Source organism: Polyodon spathula, chromosome 11 (genome assembly GCF_017654505.1).
Source record: "Polyodon spathula isolate WHYD16114869_AA chromosome 11, ASM1765450v1, whole genome shotgun sequence".
NCBI lineage: Eukaryota > Metazoa > Chordata > Actinopteri > Acipenseriformes > Polyodontidae > Polyodon > Polyodon spathula.
In genome coordinates, this window is record NC_054544.1 from 20,981,850 (window position 1) to 21,004,649 (window position 22,800).

The 22,800-nt window shown below is 40.8% G+C and overlaps 1 protein-coding gene across 4 annotated transcripts in view; it reads right to left on the minus strand.

Annotated features, from left to right (window-relative positions):
- The window catches only part of LOC121322595 (tensin-1-like), a 287,308-nt gene that overhangs the window by 182,668 nt on the left and 81,840 nt on the right, over positions 1–22,800 (minus strand). For all 4 annotated transcript variants that reach the window (XM_041262743.1, XM_041262744.1, XM_041262746.1 and 1 more), the window contains exon 2: positions 1,970–2,084. In XM_041262743.1, coding sequence (XP_041118677.1) covers positions 1,970–2,084 — 115 coding nt within the window. The remainder of the gene's footprint in view (positions 1–1,969; positions 2,085–22,800) is intronic.

A 22,800-nucleotide genomic window follows, 5' to 3' on the forward strand; every position in this document is an offset into this window, starting at 1 on the left:
CTTAGATTGCTCATTTGCATTGCTAATTTTAAAGGTGATAATGCCGGGTATTTTTGCAGCTTTTCTACACAAGCCTAAAGTTTAAAGTTTCTTTATCAATGCAGTATGCACTAAGAGGCACAGTTAAACAAGTGTTGGTGAGCTGAGTACTGTAGTCAACACATATCAACATGAAAGGCCTAGGACTGAATTGAGTATACATTTTTGTGGGCTTGGGTACCTTGTTTTGTCTAGTTGTTGTAGAGAATAAATATTTCAGAAAGGAGACATCCACTTATGAGTTGAATTGTGACTTATTGAATCAACACGTTTAATAAATGCAAGGACATCATTTGGCCTGTGGCCTTGTCCATTGGGGCTCAGTAGCTGCCCTAATAAAGGCCGACATAGACTGATCGGCTAGTGAGCAGGCAGAACAAGCGGTGCCCTGGACCGCTATCCCCCCTTGGAAAAGTCATGCTGCAAGGTGGAGTCAGGGAGGAGGATGAAATAAAGATCAAAAACAACATGAAAATGAGACATAGAATGCCATTTGTAGTACGTCAGACAATAATGTAATTGGTAGGTGGAGTCTCCAATCAGAAAAATTGCACCATTTGAATTAGGATGTTTTTTGTGTGTGTGTGCGTGTGTGTGTGTGTGTGAGTGTGTGTGTGTGTGTGCGCGCACACTCAAAATAAACCTTTACATAAATGTGCTACAGGGAACTCTAATTGAGCAATAGTACATGACGCAGCTTGCATTACCAGCCTTATAAGTGAACACTACAACAGTTAAGAGGGTACATAATGACAGATAGGGGCAAAGCCTGCTGTGGAGTGTGTACTTGCTATTATGAACTTCCATTAAGGAGTGTGACAAAGTGGGGTGCAAGATTCTTACCAATGTCTTCTAGAGTAAACAAAGCAGGAATCTGGTACAAAATGAGTTTATATATTTATTTTATTTATGAGCTTGTATATTTATTTTCGTCTCTGTTTTGAAGTTGCAAATGACAAATGTATAATACTGGATTTCAGACAAAACAACACAAAAGAAAAGCCTATCTCCACACCAAAGAACTAAACTAGATACTTCAGGATGAAAGCAAACTATAATGTTTAGAGACGAGTATAAGAGTAGAGACAATACCTTGGAGTTTTCTGCAACACGTTAGGTCTGTGGGCCTTGTTAAAGACCCCACATTGCTTCAACCCTGCTTATGGGAAATGTAGTTCAGGGTGCTATGACTACACTCTCCTTTAAAACACACAGCTATTGTGTACAAACCACAGTCAGATATATATTCTGTCCAATACTTTTCCCTGGACTTTGTTACAGGTGCTTGAAACTAAGATGTTGTAACAGTGTCAGTTTCTATATGCTAAGTTTACAATGAATTTGAAGGAGAGATAATCACCTCAGCCAATCAGGTTCAGAGTAGAGTGGTCATTATAATACAATAGAAACTCACTGAAGCAAACAGGACTTTAGAACACTGAAACTCACTTAACAGCTACATAGAATTCAAGAATGCCTAAGCATTCCAGACCAAAATATAAGCTACAAACACATTTTAAAAAGGATTTCATGGGGTCCCCAATGTAAACCTGGTAAAAGCATGGCCGTGGGGTATGCAGGGTGAGTCATAGAGTCAGGAGAGTGCAGGTTCATGTTTGATTCATATTTGTTTGTTTCAAAACTTTACATTTGAGACCTATATAACGAATAAATGTGCATGACGAAGAAAATGTATGAAACTATTATGTTAGCAACAATGACTTTAAGATTACGAAGCAATACGATTAAATAACAATTGATGGTTTATTCATTTCTATACTATATATTGAAAACAATGGGTGTTTTTTTGTACATATAAAACTAACACTCTGGTGTCTATAACTGTTTTGATTTATTTTAACATACATACATACATACATCCTAAAGCAGTCCAGTTTAGCGGGCTCCCATACTCTTGCCCCAGTCTTACCCCGGCAGACGAGCCCCTCCTTGCTGACAATCTGCTTGCACACAGCACAGTGCTTCCCCTTCTTAAACGTCTTCACTCGGAACGTGTGGGAGTGGGCCGCCTCAAACTCCTCGGGCTGGCAAGAGAGAAAAGAAGAAAAGTTAGGGGGAACAGGGAAGGATGGAGGAAGAGGAGGAGAAGGAGGCAAATTTACAAGATTCTCAATCACATCCGGAGCCCTGTGTCAGTATTCGACTAAATTCACAAATCTGTACAGTGCGTACAGTGGGTTAATGCACCTCTTTCACTTCTGGAATTCTGGGATTGAATTTAGCTTAGGTCACATGTGATGGGGTTGGTAGTCCACAGCAGATGCTAGTCCACATCATAAAACCACCAGACAGTTTGGTAGAGAGAACCTTTGCTGAATGGGAATGGGGACTGAACTGAACTGCTCCTGCCCGCTGGAAGAGAAAGGTTAGTTCCTTCAGTTCAAGGAAGGCTTGAGAGATACTACAACTTTAACACTTCTTGTTTTTCCCCTTCTTCTTCTACCCCACAGACAATTTTAATAATGGACTGATTTCCTATCAGATTTAAACACCCCTAAAAATCCTGGTTCTCCCCCTCTGTTCTTTAATACCCTGCCTTGAGCAGATTATCTCACTTCCTCAGCATATTTATTCAGCTGGTTTTGATTTTACTTTTAGCTGATGAAGGCTTTTATGCTGATATATATATATATATATATATATATATATATATATATATATATATATATATATATATATATATATATAATATACAGTGGCTTGCGAAAGTATTGACCCCCCTCGGCATTTTTCCTATTTTGTTGCCTTACAACCTGGAATTAAAATGGATTTTTTGGGGGTTTGCATCATTTGATTTACGCAACATGCCTACCACTTTGAAGATGCAAAATATTTTTTATTGTGAAACAAACAAGAAATAAGACAAAAAAAACAGAAAACTTGAGCGTGCATAAGTATTCACCCCCCCAAAGTCAATACTTTGTAGAGCCACCTTTTGCAGCAATTACAGCTGCAAGTCTCTTGGGGTATGTATCTATAAGCTTGGCACATGCCACTGGGATTTTTGCCCATTCTTCAAGGCAAAACTGCTCCAGCTCCTTCAAGTTGGATGGGTTCCGCTGGTGTACAGCAATCATTAAGTCATACCACAGATTCTCAATTGGATTGAGGTCTGGGCTTTGACTAGGCTATTCCAAAGACATTTAAATGTTTCCCCTTAAACCACTCGAGTGCTGCTTTAGCAGTATGCTTAGGGTCATTGTCCTGCTGGAAGACGAACCTCCGTCCCAGTCTCAAATCTCTGGAAGACTGAAACAGGTTTCCCTCAAGAATTTCCCTGTATTTAGCGGCATCCATCATTCTTTCAATTCTGACCAGTTTCCCAGTCCCTGCCGATGAAAAACATCCCCACAGCATGATGCTGCCACCACCATGCTTCACTGTGGGGATGGTGTTCTTGGGGTGATGAGAGGTGTTTGGTTTGCGCCAAACATAACTTTTTCCTTGATGGCCAAAAAGCTCAATTTTAGTCTCATCTGACCAGAGTACCTTCTTCCATATGTTTGGGGAGTCTCCCACATGCCTTTTGGCGAACACCAAACGTGTTTGCTTATTTTTTTTCTTTAAGCGATGGCTTTTTTCTGGCCACTCTTCTGTAAAGCCCAGCTCTGTGGAGTGTATGGCTTAAAGTGGTCCTATGGACAGATACGTCAATCTCCGCTGTGGAGCTTTGCAGCTCCTTCAGGGTTATCTGTGGTCTCTTTGTTGCCTCTCTGATTAATGCCCTCCTTGCCTGGTCCGTGAGTTTTGGTGGGCGGCCCTCTCTTGCCAGGTTTGTTGTGGTGTCATATTCTTTCCATTTTTTAATAATGGCTTTAATGGTGCTCCGTGGGATGTTCAAAGTTTCTGATATTTTTTTATAACCCAACCCTGATCTGTACTTCTCCACAACTTTGTCCCTGACCTGTTTGGAGAGCTCCTTGGTCTTCATGGTGCCCCTTGCTTAGTGGTGTTGCAGACTCTGGGGCCTTTCAGAACAGGTGTATATATACTGAGATCATGTGACAGATCATGTGACACTTAGATTGCACACAGGTGGACTTTATTTAACTAATTATGTGACTTCTGAAGGTAATTGGTTGCACCAGATCTTATTTAGAGGCTTAATAGCAAAGGGGGTGAATACATATGCACACACCACTTTTCCGTTATTTATTTTTTTGAATTTTTTTAAACAAGTTTTTTTTTTCATTTCACTTCACCAATTTGGACTATTTTGTGTATGTCCATTACATGAAGTCCAAATAAAAATCCATTTTAATTCCAGGTTGTAAGGCAACAAAATAGGAAAAATGCCAAGGGGGGTCAATACTTTCGCAAGCCACTGTATATGTGTGTGTGTGTGTGTGTGTGTGTGTGTGTGTGTGTGTGTGTGTGTGTGTGTGTGTGTGTGTGTGTAATAAAAATGCTTGTTTCCTAAGTAAATTGTACAGTACTGTTCAGAATATAATGAATGCATGGGGACTAGAGGCACAGCTAGCTTGTTCGCTAGCCTCTTAGGACTGGGTTTGAATCCTGCTTAAGTCTCAAGTGAAAAGAGTTTGTCTGTCAAAACCTTGCCTCCAATTCAGTTGTGTAGAAAATAAGTATCATTTTAAAACATGATAACAGGTAATACACAAAGTTAAATAAACCTCTGTTTGCAAGCCTTTCTTTCAGGTTGCACTTACAGGTAGCTTTACTTGGAGAGCAAAATTGTCCCACCCTTTGACTTTTTGTCTTTAACCAATCAGTTGCTTACCCTATGACTGACAAGCTTTGACTCTGAAGACATCTTGAGGTGAATTGACCTAGGAAGTGAAGCAGTAACAGACTTCTTCACACGTGAACTTTCTTTAACTAAATCATATTTTAAAATTAAAATACACGACTGCTATAACATGTTTCCTTCAAAACTACACATTTGAGACAAACTGTACAGTATATAGTGTATGGAAGTGCATAACGATTAAGACTTCTGAATGAATTTTTAAGCTACAAAAATGTTAATATTAGTCTGCACCACAAAAGCAGGTTTTGTAAAGAAAAAAAGGCTTTCAGAACATTGGCTCCAGGAGTATCTACAGACAAACTGAAAACATCTACATTACATCTACAGCACTTTCATGCTTAAACTGATCAGTCTTTTCTTAAGCTGTTCCTAGATTATTTTCCCTTTAAGCAAAATAATTGTAACAAATTTACAGGATGCGCCAGGAATATCTTCCGTTGAAATATTTTCTTAACCTAATCTTTTGAATTATTAATAAAACTACCTGTTTCAAATTCAATAAACTTAAGGCCAATAAAATATACACATTTCAAAGCTGACAAAAATTCCTTATTGCTCAAGCAGGAATTTCTATGAAAATAAACCTGTCACTGCTTCTAAAAAATATGAATACAAATTAGAATATTCCAAATCCAAATATGACCTCTGTTCTACACAGTGGAAGCCCACTGCCCGACCCACTGTGCCATTTTCAGGTATACAAAAATAACTAAATAGCTTAAAGGTACGAATCCGACCCCTTAGTGGTGACCTGGGTTCCTTTGCAGAGGATGAATCTCATCTAACGATTCTAACCATTCTGCTTACAACTGGTTACAACTCTCTGCTCCATAGAGATATAACCTTGCAGCTTACTAAAACACTCTCTTCCTATTATTTACATTAAACTGTTTACAGTTTTTTTTTTGTATATTTATGTCAGTTTTTGCCTTTATCATACAACTTCTATGGCAACAGAATTATACTAAAGGTTCTGTACAGGGTACTAACTAATATCAGTGTGAAATTGTATCAGGTCCGATTAATAGGTTTTTAAGAGCTTACAGACCATAGCACTATTTAAACAACAGAGTCTATGACCTTGAATGAAATTTACAGAGATATAATGAAAGTGCCGCAGGTACCTAACACCTGATATGATTACACTATGTAACACAATTTTTGTTCCTGGGTAGTAAGTGTTATTTCCTAATTGCTTATGCCTCAAAAGTATAGAAAATGGCTATTATTCCCCACAAACTTTGCTTTTGCGACCAGGACAGTGATATTTTGAAATGTACCTATTTCCAATGAGAAAACGGGTGAATTTGTGTCTTTTCGTTCACATAAAGTCAGAAAAAAACAACATATGAATCCATATTAACATGTATTTATACTAAAGTAATACAAAAATGACTACAAAAAATTTAGAAGTGAGTAATTTCTTCGAGATTTACGATTATACTGTAAATCACTTTCACGAATCAGACCCCAAATGTAGTCTCCCATCATGTTCTCGTTATACTGTCCTTATTAGCAGCGTTCAAAGTCCAGTATATCCTGGTGGAAGCGCTCGCCTTGCTCCTCCGAGTACGCTCCCATGTTCTCCTTGAATTTCTCAAGATGAGCATCAAGGATATGGACTTTGAGGGACATCCTACAGCCCATTATGCCATAGTTCTTCACCAGAGTCTCAACCAGCTCCACATAGTTTTCAGCCTTGTGATTGCCCAGGAAGCCCTGAACCACTGCGACAAAGCTGTTCCAAGCCGCTTTCTCCTTACTAGTGAGCTTCTTGGGGAATTCTTTGCACTCCAGGATCTTCTTTATCTGTGGTCTGACGAAGACACCGGCTTTGACCTTTGCCTCAGACAGCTTAGGGAAGAAGTCTTGAAGGTACTTGAAAGCTGCCGACTCCTTTTCTAGAGCTCTGACAAATTGTTTCATAAGGCCCAATTTGATGTGCAGTGGTGGCATCAGCACCTTCCGGGGGTCCACCAGTGGCTCCCACTTGACGTTGTTCCTCCCCACAGAGAATTCTGTCCGCTGTGGTAGTGCGCCTTGGTGTCCCTGCTGTCCCAAAGGCAAAGATAGCAGGGAAACTTGGTAAAACCGCCTTGGAGACCCATCAGGAATGTCACCATTTTGAAGTATCCTATGACCTCCCAGCCGTACTCATCATACTTCAAGGCGTCCAGCAAGGTCTTGATGCTGTTGTAATCCTCTTTGAGGTGCACTGAGTGAGCCAGGGGAAGAGACGGGTACTTGTTACCATTATGGAGCAGCACGGCTTTGAGGCTCCTGGATGAGCTGTCAATGAAGAGGCGCCACTCATTCTGGTTACAGGCGATTCTGATTGCCTCGAACAGACTGGTCACATTGTGGCTGAAGCAGAGCCCATCTTGACGGGTGAAGAAACTGGAAAAAAGTTGGTGACGCTTCCTCTGATCTGCGACTTGCACACTTTCATCCAACAAGTTCCATTGCTTGAGCCTAGACGTCAAAAGCTTGGCATTGGACTTGGTGAGACCGAGATCTCTAATCAAGTCATTGAGGTCTTTTTGGTTGGGGTAGTATGGGTTTCTCTCCTCAGCTCCACCTCTGAAATTGTCATCTGGATCTACAACGTCTTCCTCGCTCTCTGACTTGCTGCTCTCTTTTAAAGACGGCTGCTCTCTCTCCGGAGGAGTGGGTACGGGGAGCTTGTGGCAGTGTGGCACCGGGGCGATGGATGGAGGAAGGTCCGGATACGTGATAGCAGGTGCATTCTTGCCAGTCCGACATTTGGAAGGGTCCACCATGCAGAAGTAGCAGTTGCTTGAGTGGTCAGTGGGTTCCCGCCAAATTCTTGGGATAGCGAACTTCATGGCTCTCTTTTCCCCTCTGTACCATCCTACAAAAATATATTTATTTCACCCATGACTAATGTGCAAGAGATTCTCGCAACATTTTTCATATATGATATATTTTTTCAATAACATTGAAAATTGTAAAACTTTTTAAAATTAAAAACTTTTACAATTTTAAAAATTTTAACAAATTTTATAACATAAAATTCCGAGCAACAATTGTCCATCTTACCTTCCAGAGTTTTTTTGCAGTGCTCGCAGGTGAAATGAGGTGCCCAGGGTTTGTCTTGATCCTCGACAGGCATGCCGAAATATGCCTTGTAGGCCTCACACATCTTAGTAGATGCTTCCACTGAGTACTTTCTCGCTCTTGTCTTGATAAATTGGCCGCAGACATAGCAAAATGCGTCTGCCGGATGCTTGCAGCCTCTTGATGCCATCTCAAAAAAATACAGATATGTATCCACTTAGGCAGCTGGAACTAAACTGAACTGGTGGGCTTAAGGCCCCTGTATTTATAGTACTATTTATATTACTGGAAAGTTCTAGAAAGTTCTAGAAGTTACTCCAAGTTTACTCAGCACTGAATCTATCTGGAATGTTATGGAAAATAGGTACATTTCAAAATATCACTGTCCTGGTCGCAAAAGCAAAGTTTGTGGGGAATAATAGCCATTTTCTATACTTTTGAGGCATAAGCAATTAGGAAATAACACTTACTACCCAGGAACCAAAAAATAAATAAATAAATAAATTGTTACACGGTGTTATGCTTATCTTGTTAGCACAAGCTCATTCATTGAATTATTCTATCTAAGCTTCTTTATCACAAAAAATTATACAGTATTGCCATTGCATAGCAATATCATAACCAAAGGAGCATACTTTCAGTAACTGGGGAAAGTAATCCTTTAGCTGTTACATTATTGCAATTGTAATATCACATCCCCACCAGGTGCCTTTCTTTTGTAATGTAAATAACTAATCCCATTTATTTCACAGTACCACTTTTTTGTAAGGCGGGCCTAGTTTTTGTAAAGTGTATATAATCCCAATGTTTTTATAGGATTTCCTTCAGATTATAGCTTTTTGTTATGAAAAAAAGTCCTACGCTAGTTCTGCAAAAGTGATTAGATCAATAGAGCTCCACCCTTACAATCAGAGCAATAAGAAATCTAGATTCTTCTTGCTGCTTTGAAATTGGAATGCTCTCAGTAAAAGGCCACCTACCATGTTGGTTTACATTGTTGTCATAGTTACAGCTCATGTCTGAGCCTCTTTATGGTTCACATCCACATAGTTTTGACTTATTTTCAATAAAAGTGTTTGATTTGAAATTGTGTGCTTCCTGTCAACAGGCCAAGGAGTTATGCAAACAAAACCTAAACCACTGTTAATCTGCTCTTCTTTCCAAAAAATAAAAGTGCAGATGTTTTATGTCACTTCCCTAGATGGTTAGTTACAGCATACGCAACAGCAACATAAAAACACCATATTGGTTTTCCTATAACTCCTAAAGCCACTGAAATCCATTTAGAATCAAAACAAAAGATCTTTCAGCAAAACATGTCTGAAACAGTGCATTTTGATTTATGTAAATTGCAGTGGTGTTTATTATTGGCAAGGTAGCAGATCTGAAAGACTTAGTTTGAGTCTTGCACTAATTCCAATGATTTACAAGAGACAGTCTCAAAAGAGATTTTCTGGAGAACTTATTGTGGTGGTGTACAGGCTGAGACAGAGTCAGGGGAGCACAGGTTCAAGTCCTGGTTGTGCAAAGTCACTGCGCTTGCTGGTCTTAGCTTTGATACACCTGTGAGTTAGGGAGACAAAAACATCAGGGACTCTATATTGAACCCTACAGACCAGTCGCCTGGTGAATTCAAGCATTCACCACCATGGCTTGCCTTTGTCCTCCGGAAACAGTTAGCTCTCTGACATCTACTCTCCAGTTCCTGGGTGTTAGGAGTTCTTGGCTTGGCCTGGCCGTGGGATCAGAGGATGCCCACTGACCTTCAGTTCTTCTGAGCTGTGTGGGGAATAACTGCTGTGAGGAAAAATAATTGAGCACTCTAAATTTTAAAATAAAATATACAAAAATATTAGTTTTAAGTACTAGCAGTCCTATGCTCAGCCACACCACTATGGCTGTGCCACCCCTTTTCTCTGTGCAGCACCTCAGATACTGTATGATGGTTTGAGCTGTAACAATACGGTGGATGTATAAGCACTTGCTCCGTAATGAAAATACTATTTAAATAAGACAATGGTATAAAGAAACCTGTTAGGAACCTGTATCTATGTTGTATCAGTGCTATCTATGCCTTATGTCTACTCAATACATGCTTAGCCTCAAACAAGTAGGAAATCTTATGTGTGGCCTTGGATGCCTGTCTGTGAATAAATGCTGGTTGACTGATGAAACCTGGGAACCTTTGTTCTTTTATTTATCCTACTTATCCTAAAGTACCAGCAACCCTGAAACCAAAGCTCCACAGCACCCTAAAACAATGCAGTGCCAGGCCTCAGAAGAATGTGAACTCATCCATGCTGAATCCATTACTGTAATAAGCAATGGCTTCATTCAGTCTTTAACTGATAGGTATAATTTTACTGGCCGTGAAGGTAAGCCAGAGCCACTGATTGATATACACATACCACTTTAGTAAATTAGCACATTGCTGCCTCGCTGCTACAGCTTGGAGATTTCATTCTTCAGGCGGCTGCTTTGTGTTTTGAAAAATGAGGCAACTTTAATTCGGGGAAGTGCATTTTTATTCAAAGGTATTTATACTTGAAAGCAACATGAACAGCTTCTGTACATGGATATTCAGTGGAATTGAATAACTTGGTTAAGCTCTAGACGAAATGGAATAACACCCCAATTATTTAAGTACTGAAAGAGAAGAATAATATAGAAAGACCAGGAGTAGCCCAATTTCATGACCAGTTTAACCCATATGGTATAGTACTTCATAATTAAAATATGGTAATGAGCAATGCATTGGTACACAAACTATCACTGTAATACTACTACCAGTATGCTTTTTATTTATCTTACCACATAATTAGTTTGTTCAGTGGTCCACTGTCTTGGCAGTCACCACTGCAGAAACAGAGGACAAGAAAAAGGACTAGTACAAAGTGACTGACGCATGTTGGATAAACCACCCCACATCTTCTCTGCCTTTGGTGAGTCACTGTATTCATTTGCATCAGGGAACCAGGGCTTTTATTAGGATGAGCAAATACAGATAGTTAGTTTGTCTTCTGGTCTGTCTGTTTAAAAGGTTAAAGTCAGGGGCTTTCTGAAAATCCTGCCAGCCCATGGCACAACACACGGAGGGTTAAAAACAGGCCCCCTAAATCAAGCCGTACTGCTCCTCTGCCTTTTTAATTTAGCTAATGAAAAGCACCACACAGGGAGAGGTTGAGACCCCTTTTATTAAAATAGCACAGAAGAGAGTTTCTGTGTCCATTTGTTCCCTGCAACCAAATCTTTTCCTGTCTCCTCAATGGGAAGGAAGCTGGGCAAAGAGCCAACGGAGTTTGGGGTGAGAAAAACCCTCTGTATCCACGTGTGTGGGGGCTTCTAAAACCCTCTGTATCCGCATGTGTGGGGACTTCTAAAACCCTCTGTATCCACGTGTGTCAGGGCTTCTATAGGGGGGAGTGCCAATCCCACAAAGACAGAATAGAAATGCATTTTCATGCCAACTACAAGAGGGCACAAGGTGGCTTTGCAACAGACCACTGGCATGCCACTTCAACTGGCTCCAAGAGCACTTCCAAGTAATACACTATTTATTTACTTGTTTAAACCACTCTTCTATAGATCCTCATGAGATATGAGAACAAAACTCTGTTAGAAGCAGCTAATTTAGTTTAGGTCACAAGAAAAAATAAAATAATGTATTGTTCATATCATTTATTGTAACAAACTATTATCGTGATGTATTAGTGTAAACACCTTACTGAAAAGTTTAACCACATTTCTTGATATTATTTTCGTCTTCTGTTATTCAAGCTATTCTAGGTTACTGTTTTAGTTGGTTTTAGTTTCTAATTCCTTCTAGGTTTTTTTTTTCTTCTAAATTTCAAAGGCTTCTATAATAATTTGATTAAAAAAAAAAAAAAAGATGTTTTGTATTTTACTGCATTTATTAGAGATAATCTAGGTTGGTAGATTTGGGACAGTAGATGGTGGCCTTCATATTGACTACAGGAGTAGCTTTAATATTGAAGGTGAGATTACATTTCTGTTAATAGGAGTGTACTGGAACTTTCAAAAAAGTGGTCTTAATTGTGTCTTTTTAGTGAGATGGCCTTATGGCAAGGTTTTACTGCCAATGTATAGTTTTATCATGGTTATACTTTATATTTACCACAGTTTATAAAGATTTGCCATGTTTTTATTATGCTTTACCATACCTCTCTGGGCTTTACAATGCTTAACTATCCTTTGCCCTGCTTTCACTATGCTTTATTAAACTTTGCTATGCTTTTGCTATGTTAAACTTACTATATAACATAGTAAGGGATAGTGTGTGCATTAGCACTATAATCAGTGCTCAACATATTAAATTGTCCTTTGAAATATACTACAGTGTATTTTTATTCCTCTGTACTGTACATTACCTTTGCTGTGTTTCATGCTGTCCGTAACAAAATGTTATATTTTGAACCGTATTGCAGACTCTTTCTACATTTTTGAATCACACATTATGGGTCATAAATACCAAGGTAATACATTTCGCAACATGTACTTGGAATGAGAGCATTCACCAGGAGAACAAACAATTTATAAGGATCGCTGTGTATCCAGATCACGCTCCCTTGTGCAACAATGCTGGTTTTCTGTTCCCACAATGCACTACTCATTTCAAAGATCACCAGCATATGATGTTTACAAGAAAACATATTTTTCTCATGGCAGATGTTTCTAAATAATAGTTGAAAAAAAGTAACACCTTAGTTCATTTACCTATGAAAATCAAAACTATTGGGAATATGTTGGGGATAAAATACTTTGATGTAGACAACACTGGATACAGTAAAGGTAAAGTTACGTGTTTTTTGTAGAATTGTGTTAAAACTGCTGAGGATTCTGTAACCTTTAAGATATAATTTCAGCCTTCATGTGCCTGAATGAACCAAATGAAATGTAAAATGATTATAGTGCACTGACAAAAGTGAGGCTTTAGTAAAATACAAGCTTAATGTTAAAAATTCAGTTAAATAAAAACATCTGAAGTACAGCCTCGCTCAATGCAAACCAGCTTTTCTAGCTATAGACTAAAATGCAGTTCAATCCTTTTCTGTGTTTTTCTTCTATAGAACATTTTTGTTCAATAAGGTCATCAGGAGAATTCTTTGTGTGAAAGCTTTTATAAAACATTCCCCAAAACAAACACTTTCAGGTCAGAACACATGCTTGGCCTGTCTTTAATACATTTGCGTGCCAGCACTGATCCATCCATTCATTAATTTACCTGTGTTCATTAAAAAAACAGTGAAGAAAGACAACCGCATTTAGAATACAGGAAAAATTGTTCACTATTTCTAAAGGTTGACAACTGCAATGGCTCTGTTAGTATTAATGGGCCATAGCAGCACACTTTGTAGAACATTTTGTAAAGAGCCTTCCATTAATGGGTGCTGTTCCTAAATAAATAAATATTGTGGCCACCTAGAACATCTAATGAAGTGATCTTTCCCAAACACATGAAAAAAGGTTTACAGCTATAGCAAAGATGTGAAAGGAAAGACTTTCGAAAGAAAGCCAAAACATTTGTCTGCTAAAAGGACATCAACTACAGTTATTTCTTCATTTCAAACAATGTGCATACATTTTCAGCTACTGTGAGGTCACAAAAGACTAAATAATTGAACACATTTTCTAATGCCAATCAGCATGTGTTTTGCATTGTCTGGTAAGTTTAGCTGTCCGTATAGAAACTGGGCCTCTGGCAGTGACCTGGAACTACAATGGCACTACAGTAAAAGTAGCTGGATCAGCTTTTCCTTTCTAGTCTACAACAGAAGCACATCTGTCTTTAATAGACCTTAAGAAGAAAAGCTATTTTTCCTGTGTTACCTGCTTGGCGTCTCTTTCAGCTCGGAAGGTAAGGATATTTCCAGACCTTATTTGCACATGTTCTCTTCCAATTAACAAAAACACAGCACAGCAGGGTTCATTCACCTCTGACCCCCCTCACCCCCAAAGGTTTCCATTAACAGGACCATGTGAGCATCACTGTGGTCCAAGCAGGCCCCCAAACAGAGCCCCACATATTTGATCAGCTTGAAGAGCTCTGAACTGTACACTCAGGGGCTTCATCACAGAACAAAGAGGGAACTGGGGTGCGTTAAGAATCACCAATTGACACAGGCAGACAGATATCAGTGTTATTTGTATCTCAAGCAATAGAACCACAATCATTGGTAATATTTTCTTACTGATAACAACTGTATAAGATGTCCTACAGATATATGCAAGCATGTAAGTTTGATATACAGATGGACATATGTACGAATAGACAGACACTCCCCTGTACCCCCAGAATATGATATTATCAAATTAACTTCTGTTAAATAATGTTAATATCAAGTTTCCTGACAATTGGAGGTCTGGAGAAATCTGTGAAGTATGACCTGCACATATGCATACAACCACCTCCACTATAATCCTACTACCTAGTGCAATAAAAGTGTATCCATAGTGACGTGACAGGGTTTATGGACTTTGCTAGATTAATGTGAAACCACAAAAATCATGGAATACTAAACCAATAGCACATAAACAGTCATTGCACATGTTACCAATTACTTACACATAGAGTAACAGGTTGTAGCTACTTATTAGGAGCTTTTCGAAGACTTTACAGTACAGTTCAGTACAGAGACATTGAAGAAGTAGAGATATACATGATTATTCTGCTTAATATTGAGCAACAAAGGCACTACCACTGGTCCTTTAGACCTATGTAAAACCTTGACCTGATCAGGCATCATGTGAATGAGAGTGGAGTATGTTGTTTCCCTGGGTCAGGATTTCTGATGGCTGACATCCATCAATAGATGGGATTTATAGTCTATGATTGGCTTAGCCAGCATAACACTGGGATTCCCTCACTCTCTTTTCAATTGGCCACTAAGCATGCTCTGTGTGCTGTGTGCACCTTAGCCCATGGAGTGTTCTTCAGTGGTGGGTGTTATGATTGAAACACCAGAAGAAGCCCTATCATCAAAACCTGAATGCATCAGGCTACTAACCACATGCCACTTTGTGAATATCTGTTTACTTTTAACATCACAGAATTATAATAGAAATATATACAAGTTGTCTTTATACTTTATACCATGCATGCTAATGTAGCCAGGTTATGTTACACAAACCCATGGTAGCTTGAGAAAAGCATGTCTTGAAACACTTGAACTAACCACACTTTGATGATGTTTTAATATGCAAATTCCTTACCTGCCATTTTGTCTGTGTTGTAACAGCAGCAGCTTTAGTTTATCACATCAAAACATGATGGTAGTGCATAGTAAAGATACTGTAACAGTATTCCATTTAAAAACCAACTCGGAGCACCGTCCCTCACTGTAAGGCATGTGGTATCACATATGCTCTATGTTTGTAATTCATGTGCCATCCATCTGCACCTGACCCCAGTCTCTCTAGGGAGACCAGCATAATAAACAGCCCCCTCTCTGTGAGAAGTGAGATCAAGCCTGCGTCAGGAAATAAAGAGTTGATTACAAATTGCATACAGATGTGCCCAGATACAACTTAGATCACACAGTCCTTTACAGAATCACCCGGGGGAGTCTGGTTCCGACGTAACTACAAAACCTCTTCAATGAAATCAATTTTCCATGAATCTTTGAAGAGGCTCAGCAATATTCAGACTTCCAACTGTCAGATACTGCTGTCAGTCCCAAGGGTGACAGTCCCTGAAAAGTTTGCCAGTAAACAAACTAAACATTTACCTGTCACTGGAGTAAATACAAAAAGTTGTATAAAGCAATTATATAGATGCCTGTGACATACAGATGTACTTACAGACAGGCGCTTCCATATACCAATCGATTCTGATTTTCCTAAGAATAAACTACCAAGTCTAATTGAAATTGGATAAGTGGTTTTAAAAACAAAAGTATTGGGAATTATGGCCTTTCTGATTAAAAAATGAACTAGGAGCAGGTACAGTAGCATTCAGCAGACAGAACAATCTGGGCCAAGATTCCTGGAAGATTTAAGAAAACTCCAAACCTGAAGGAATAAAGAATTAGAATTGTAGGGTAAACCAGACAACCTTTTGCGAAGCAGACCAATACTTTTAAAACCTAGCTACAAAAACGTACCTTCTGGACTGAACCCTATCACTCAGCTACTAAAATACATTAATTTCCACTATGGAAACCATATACTTCTGGTGTCAGCCTCCTGGGAAGGCAGTCTTCAAAAACAGCAGCAGCACCCTAAGGATGAGGCGAAACCAAATGGAGCTCCTAGCCTGAATTCTGAGTCTCGCAGCCAAATAAGTGGGTGATGTTAGGAGGTTGCCAGAATGCAAAGAATTTCATTTAAATTCAGAAATAACTCAGATTCCACTCCACCCACAAAGGACAATTAGAATTTGCAGAGTTATACTAACAAGGAGGGTCTGTCACAACAATGGTTATCAGTATATCGAAACCTCCAGCATACTGTACATGCAAAATGAGAATAAACAAAAACACAAAGTCACTGGCACTAGTGACTTGTGACAAGTGTGCTCTGCCCCTGTGTGTATTTTGTGTTATATGTTGCATGTGGCATGTTAATGTTGGTGTAGTTATTGCTGCACGGGATATAAATGGGTCGGTGTAACACGTGTGATTTAAAATATATAGTTGTATTTAGGCACAGGGACTGCACTATCACTTCAAGTGAATTTAAAATATTTAAAAATACATGAACACAGGGAATGCACAAATTAGTTCACGTGCTGGGATTCAAGTGAGTACTTAATTAGTAATTGAATCCCGGCACAACAGTATATATCACTCACTTGGGGTTGTGTGTTTGGTGAGTGAAGAACTGGTATAGAAAGGAGAGAATTAAAAAACTAAACAAAAGTAAGAAAGTAAATATAACAAATGCTACGAGTGCTGGAAGCACCAGCAGCGTACTTGTTTTGTGTTTAGCGTTCGTCCACCCTGTTTGTTAGTGACTGTCCGTTTTATTTGTCTGTTTATTTTGGCCTCAAGTGCCGTGTGCTGTTGTGACAGGCTGGCGAGTGGATTGAGGCTCAGAGACAGAGTAAAGGCAAAAATAAAGTTCTTTATTAAATAAAAAAATAATCAAATAAACAGGCACAAGGGCCAACAGAACGAGCTTCAAACAGAAATAATCAAAAATGAACTTACAAAGTAAACGGTTAGGTTCCAGGTCTTCCTTTAATTCTAAACAAAAAACTCTCCAACATAAAGGCAAACTCCCAAACAAAGGAACACACTCCAAACAGAAAAACACACTGCCAGCCAGGGCCTCTCCCTTGGCTTTTATCCCCTGTGGCTAGAGCCCAATTAATCAATAATTATTCAATTAGGGCTCCAGCCACATTCTGACATGTTTTTCTGGCAGGGGGAAATTTAACCCCCTCCCTGCCAGTTCCAAACATTTTCATATAGAAGGGGAGTTCTCCGTCACATATCCCCCCCCCCCCCCCCTTGTGCCAAGCACACATGGCCCCAACGGCCACCTCCCCCCTTAAGTCCCAAAGTCCTTTGTCCAGTCTCGGGACGGGGAGACGTCCGTGATCCATGGGGGCGGCCAAGGTGGAATATTTAGTTCCTCATCTGGTGTCCTCCCAGCAGGACTGAACCCTCGCGACCGGGCTCCCTCTGTTGGCAGAGGCGGGAATGGCAGCCCGGCTACCTCTGGTGGCGGAGGCGACGCTGGACCCTCTGGTGGCACTGGACCCCCTGGCGACGCTGGACCCCCTGACGACGCTGGACCCCGTGGCTCTCGGGACTGTAGCTCCATCCTCTAACTCTCGGGACGGCAGCACCTTCCCCCTGGGCGACGGCAGGCCAACAGCGACCCCAGGCGATGGTGGACCAGCATCCCTAGGAGAAAGCACATTGAGAGTCTCTCTAGGCGATGTGGGCAGGCAGGCAACCCCAGGCAATGCGGGCAGGCAGGCAACCCCAGGTGATGCGGAGCAGTTGGCCTCCCCAGGCGATGCGGAGCAGTTGGCCTCCCCAGGCGATGGCGCTGTGCCTCTTAGCCTCCAGGCAGCTTGTCTCTGCGCTCCCCTCAGCAGCCGATACAGAGGCTGGGTGGGTCCTCCAGCATCTTCTGCTGGCGGTGGAGGGAGAGACAGCTCCGGCTGTTCCCCCTCTGCTGGTGGTGGAGGGAGAGACAGCTCCGGTTGTTCCCCCTCTGCTGATGGTGGAGGGAGAGACAGCTTCGGCTGTTCTTTCCCTGCTGGTCCCTTCTGCCCTGGGCCTGTGGACTTCCCCTTCTTGGGCCGTGGACGCACCGACTCCTCCCGCTCGGGCCGTGGACGCAACGACTCCTCCCGCTCGGGCTCCTTCCCCTCGGGCTGTGGACGTTCGGGCTCCTCCTCTCCGGGCGACGGCAGCGGCGGCTCCCCCTCTCCAGGCGACGGCAGCTTCGGCTCCCCCATTTCTTCAAGGTGTGTGATCTCCCCCATGTCTATCACCAGGTATGCCAGGACCATGATGAATATTTCCTGGAGGGACCCCGGGTGATGCTCTCCCTCCCACTCCTCCCATCTCTCCCCATCTCGATGCCACAGCATGTTGATGGTGACGGGAAGGTCGTGGAAGAGGTCCGCTTCGGGGTGCACCAACCACTCCCAGATCTCCCGTGATGGTGGTGAAGGCGGTGCTGGTGGGGTGGCTGCTGAGGACGGGGTTGGTGGTAGCTCCTGGTCCGGGTTGTGGGGGCATCCTGCCCAGTTGTGGCCATCCTCCTCACAACGCCCACACCAGTCAGCAATTGGCCCATCTGGACAGGACCTCCACTGGTGGTCAATGTTCCTGCACCAGGTGCACCACGGGAACAAGCTCTCTGGGTCCTCCCACAGGGTTTGGTTTGATGATGGTGGCTGCTGCTGACGCTGCTGCTGCTGCTGTCTCCGCTGCCTCTGCCTTTTGCCCATTCTGCTAAAGTAAACAACTCCAAAATCCAAAAGATTAAAAAAAAAAAAAAAAAATTCCAAAAAAAAATCCCCCCCCCCCCCCCCCCCCCCCCCCCAGAAAAAAAAGAAATAAAAATACTGCTCTGAGCCTCTAGGTGGCGCAGTCCCGTTTCTGACACCAAGTGTGACAGGCTGGCGAGTGGATTGAGGCTCAAAAATAAAGTTCTTTATTAAATAAAAAATAATCAAATAAACAGGCACAATTCTAAACAAAAAACTCTCCAACATAAAAGCAAATTCCCAAACAAAGGAACACATTCCAAACAGAAAAACACACTGCCAGCCAGGACCTCTCCCTTGGCTTTTATCCCCTGTGGCTGGAGCCCAATTAATCAATAATTATTCAATTAGGGCTCCAGCCACATTCTGACATGTTTTTCTGGCAGGGAGAAATTTAACCCCCTTCCCCGTCACAGCTGTTTTTTTTTGTTTTTTTTTAGACCTTTTATTTTTCAATAAACGCACTGAGCGCCACGGCGTCTCAATTTCAACTGCCAGTACTGCCTATCTCTGTGTACTCCTTTCTGGCCTGACATCACCCTACAGCCAGCCTGTTCACACACTGCACAAAAGCTTTGAATGACATAAGTAGGACTTGCACTAGTTTCAGTGCTGAAATGGATGCAACAAAATCTGTTAATGACACTGGTTTACAGGAGGGGTAGAAGTGTTAATTTGGTGGACTAATTAGCACTGATTCACAAAAAAATAAAACACCCTATAAAAGTTTACCATAATAAAAGCAAAGCAAATTATATAAAGTATAATGAAAGCCTAAGTAATCCCTGTAAAGGCCCGGTGGAAGCCGGATGCAATCCTGCGACCCTGCACACCACAAGCAAGGGTCTTAACTCTTCATGCAGACAAGCCCGTCTGCACTCCTGGTTATAGAGCTTTGAACCGTTAGGATGGACTCTTCAACAGCAGTGCATCACACAACACTGTATTCATGGAATTGCATTGGAAAAACATCTCTTTATTTATCCATTTACTGAAAAACCAAATCTGTTAATAAGGACTAAGTCGTGGAGATTACTGTGGCAGAAACAAGGACCAGGACCAGAGGACACAGTTTGAAATTATGTGGAGACAGACTGAGGATAGAGGGTAGGAGACAGTTCTTTACATGAAAAGGGTTACTGTGCTATTGATGCTGAATCAATGGGATGCTTTAAGACTTGACAAGGTCTTTCGGTCGACCAGCTGTTTTGGTCAGTGCAAGGGCCCCCTCTCGATCGTAAATGTTCTTATTTTCATATATACTATTGCAGCTGTCCTTGTGCTACCATTTTAGTACACAATCATTTCAATTCCATTGAAGTGCCAATGTATTGCCACTGAATATCAAGTTTTATTGATTTTTGGAATGCTTGGCCAGGGATCTGGGCTGAAGGCCCATTTGTTCTCTTTTTAAAGTTTTTGGAGTGTGATATAAAAAATAATTTGATTCATTGCTTGAATATCATTTTGAAAAGAAAAAAAAAACAGGCAGACAGTGAACCTATCTGATATAATCTGTTCCTTTTTAATCTCTAAAGCACAGGGCTGTTTGATGTTGTTACAGCTCCTGCATTGCCCAAAACAGCTTCAAGACTTTTTTACATAGGTACAGTAAATACCTACTGAATACACAGACTATTTATCTTTCAGGATTCCAACCCATTTCCTCAAAGCTGTTTATTTAGCTTTAAAGTAGTTATAGATTATGAAACAATTCCATACATCTTTCTGTGGTGTCCTTCCATTCATTACGTAGGATTCACATGTGCACTTTTGAAAGTTAAACATGTCATGTAACTCATTTTGAGACAACCTCTTTCTTAGAAGGCCTTACTTTCAGGTAGACTGTTACTGTTTCACTTCCTGGGTCATTTCACCTCAGCAATGTATTGAGGGTCAAAAGTCATAAGTCAGCAAAGCATGTCAGTCATTAGGGGAAGCAGCTGGTTAGCTGGTTAGTTATAGAAATTTATAGAAGGCATAACAATGATCAGTAATTTAAGACTACCTGGAAGTAAGCCTTTGATAATCTTGTATAGAACCAGATAGATTTTTAAATAATGAAAATACATTTTCTGTTTTACCTTTACATTACAGTATTACAAATAGGTGTACTAAACTATACAGTAATACTCATCAAGTACTAAATAAGTAAAAAGTACTTACATATACAGGCAAATGAAGTAACAGAACAAGTAGCACAAGAACACCTAAGAATACACCCTCACCATACTGTAGATGTACACAATAGCAAACTCCCATATAAAGTAGCAACATTGCTTACAATTCAAAATTACCCCTGCAGTTACAAATTACTGCCAGTTCCCAGTTTCTGATAGCTATACCATTAGTTTTACAAAGCTACCCTCACATTATCATATCAATGCCAGAGGGCCAGCCGTTTCTATAAGGGACAATAAAAAAGCAGTCTAAGGAATTTGCTGAAATAACCTCCAAATTTCTGATGGAGTTTTCAAAGGTAAGGTTGGTAATGGAACTCTTCCTTGTCCTGTTCTAGTAGTGATGATGTGTAATGCCCTTCTGCTAAGCTGGGTGAGGGAAATGCCACTGCATTAAGAGCAAGAGCATGTGTAAAGGCTCCTGTGGGTTAAGAGGCTTTGAAATTCCTTTTCTTCCCCAGCGTGCCGGGCTGGCACGGGATCAGGGTTCCTGGGATACCTCCACCCTTAGAACCCCTTAGCAACTGCAGGGAATCTCCTGGACATCGGATTAGCCAGGCAGGGCACGGAAATCCATTGCATTGCGTGAGAGTCCAGCAAACATCATACATTCCAAAGCAACACAGTCTTTTTACAGGCGAGCAGGCAGCATTCTTTTATCCAAATTGTAGCCTCGTGCTGAACAACTTAAATCCACTTCCTTTCACAATGCAGCCAAGGACTCAGTCTATCCATGAATTTCCACACTGCAGGCCAGTGCACCAACCACTGAGCTTTCTCAAATAAATTCATTTCCTCCAGTACTAACCTACCTGATAGGTATATTATCAACAGTTGAATGGTTATTAGTATTTGTCAGTCCAACTTTAATGAGGCAGTAGGTACATACTGAGCCTAACAGTAGGTTTAGCAGGTCATTATTAGCCATTGGTTGCAACCTAGTCTCACAGTAAAAACATAACTGTGATGTTTTCAAAACATATATTCCAATTGTTTCATTTATACCGGATTTATTTGTGATTTAGAATGACCAATGTTAGCTTTTAAACCAATTCAATTGTTACAAATAAATTACTATTCTATACAAGTGGTAAAATAGTAATAAAAACAAAAGAGTATTCGGTTCATCAGAGACAGTCAGTAGCTTAAATACATTTAAGCTAAATGCTTTGTGTTTCTGCGTAGTTTGAAATTTGAATGTGCAGCCCCTGCTTGTTCTGCAGCATTCAGCCAATAGACAGGACGATGAATCACAATTTCACCTGCAAAGCATTGTGGTTGATGCAGGAAACACGCTGAAATACGTTATGTAGGTAACGTTTCAGAGCCTAGTGAAAACGTTACCATGATAAAGTTTTTCCTGTAAGATCAGGTTGCAACCAATGGCTGATAATGACCTGCTAAACTTGCTGGTAGGCTCAGCAGGTACCTACTGCCTCATTAAAACCGGATTGACAAATACTGTTAATGTCCATTCAGTGGTTGATAACATACCGATCGGGTGACTAACCACTGAGCTATTCAACCTGCTACCTTCCATTTTGCTCCCCAGTGCTCTTACACACTCATAATTCTAGAAGTTTGCCTTAGGCGTCCAACTAATTCTTATTCAAAAGCTCTCTAATTGAAACCTTTTAGTTCTCACGTCAAGGTAACCCAAGTTGTGCATGAGATGTTCCTGAGGGTTCAGATTGTTCTTAGATTCTTTGTTAGAGGAGCAAAAAGAGGTCAAATTGACCTGT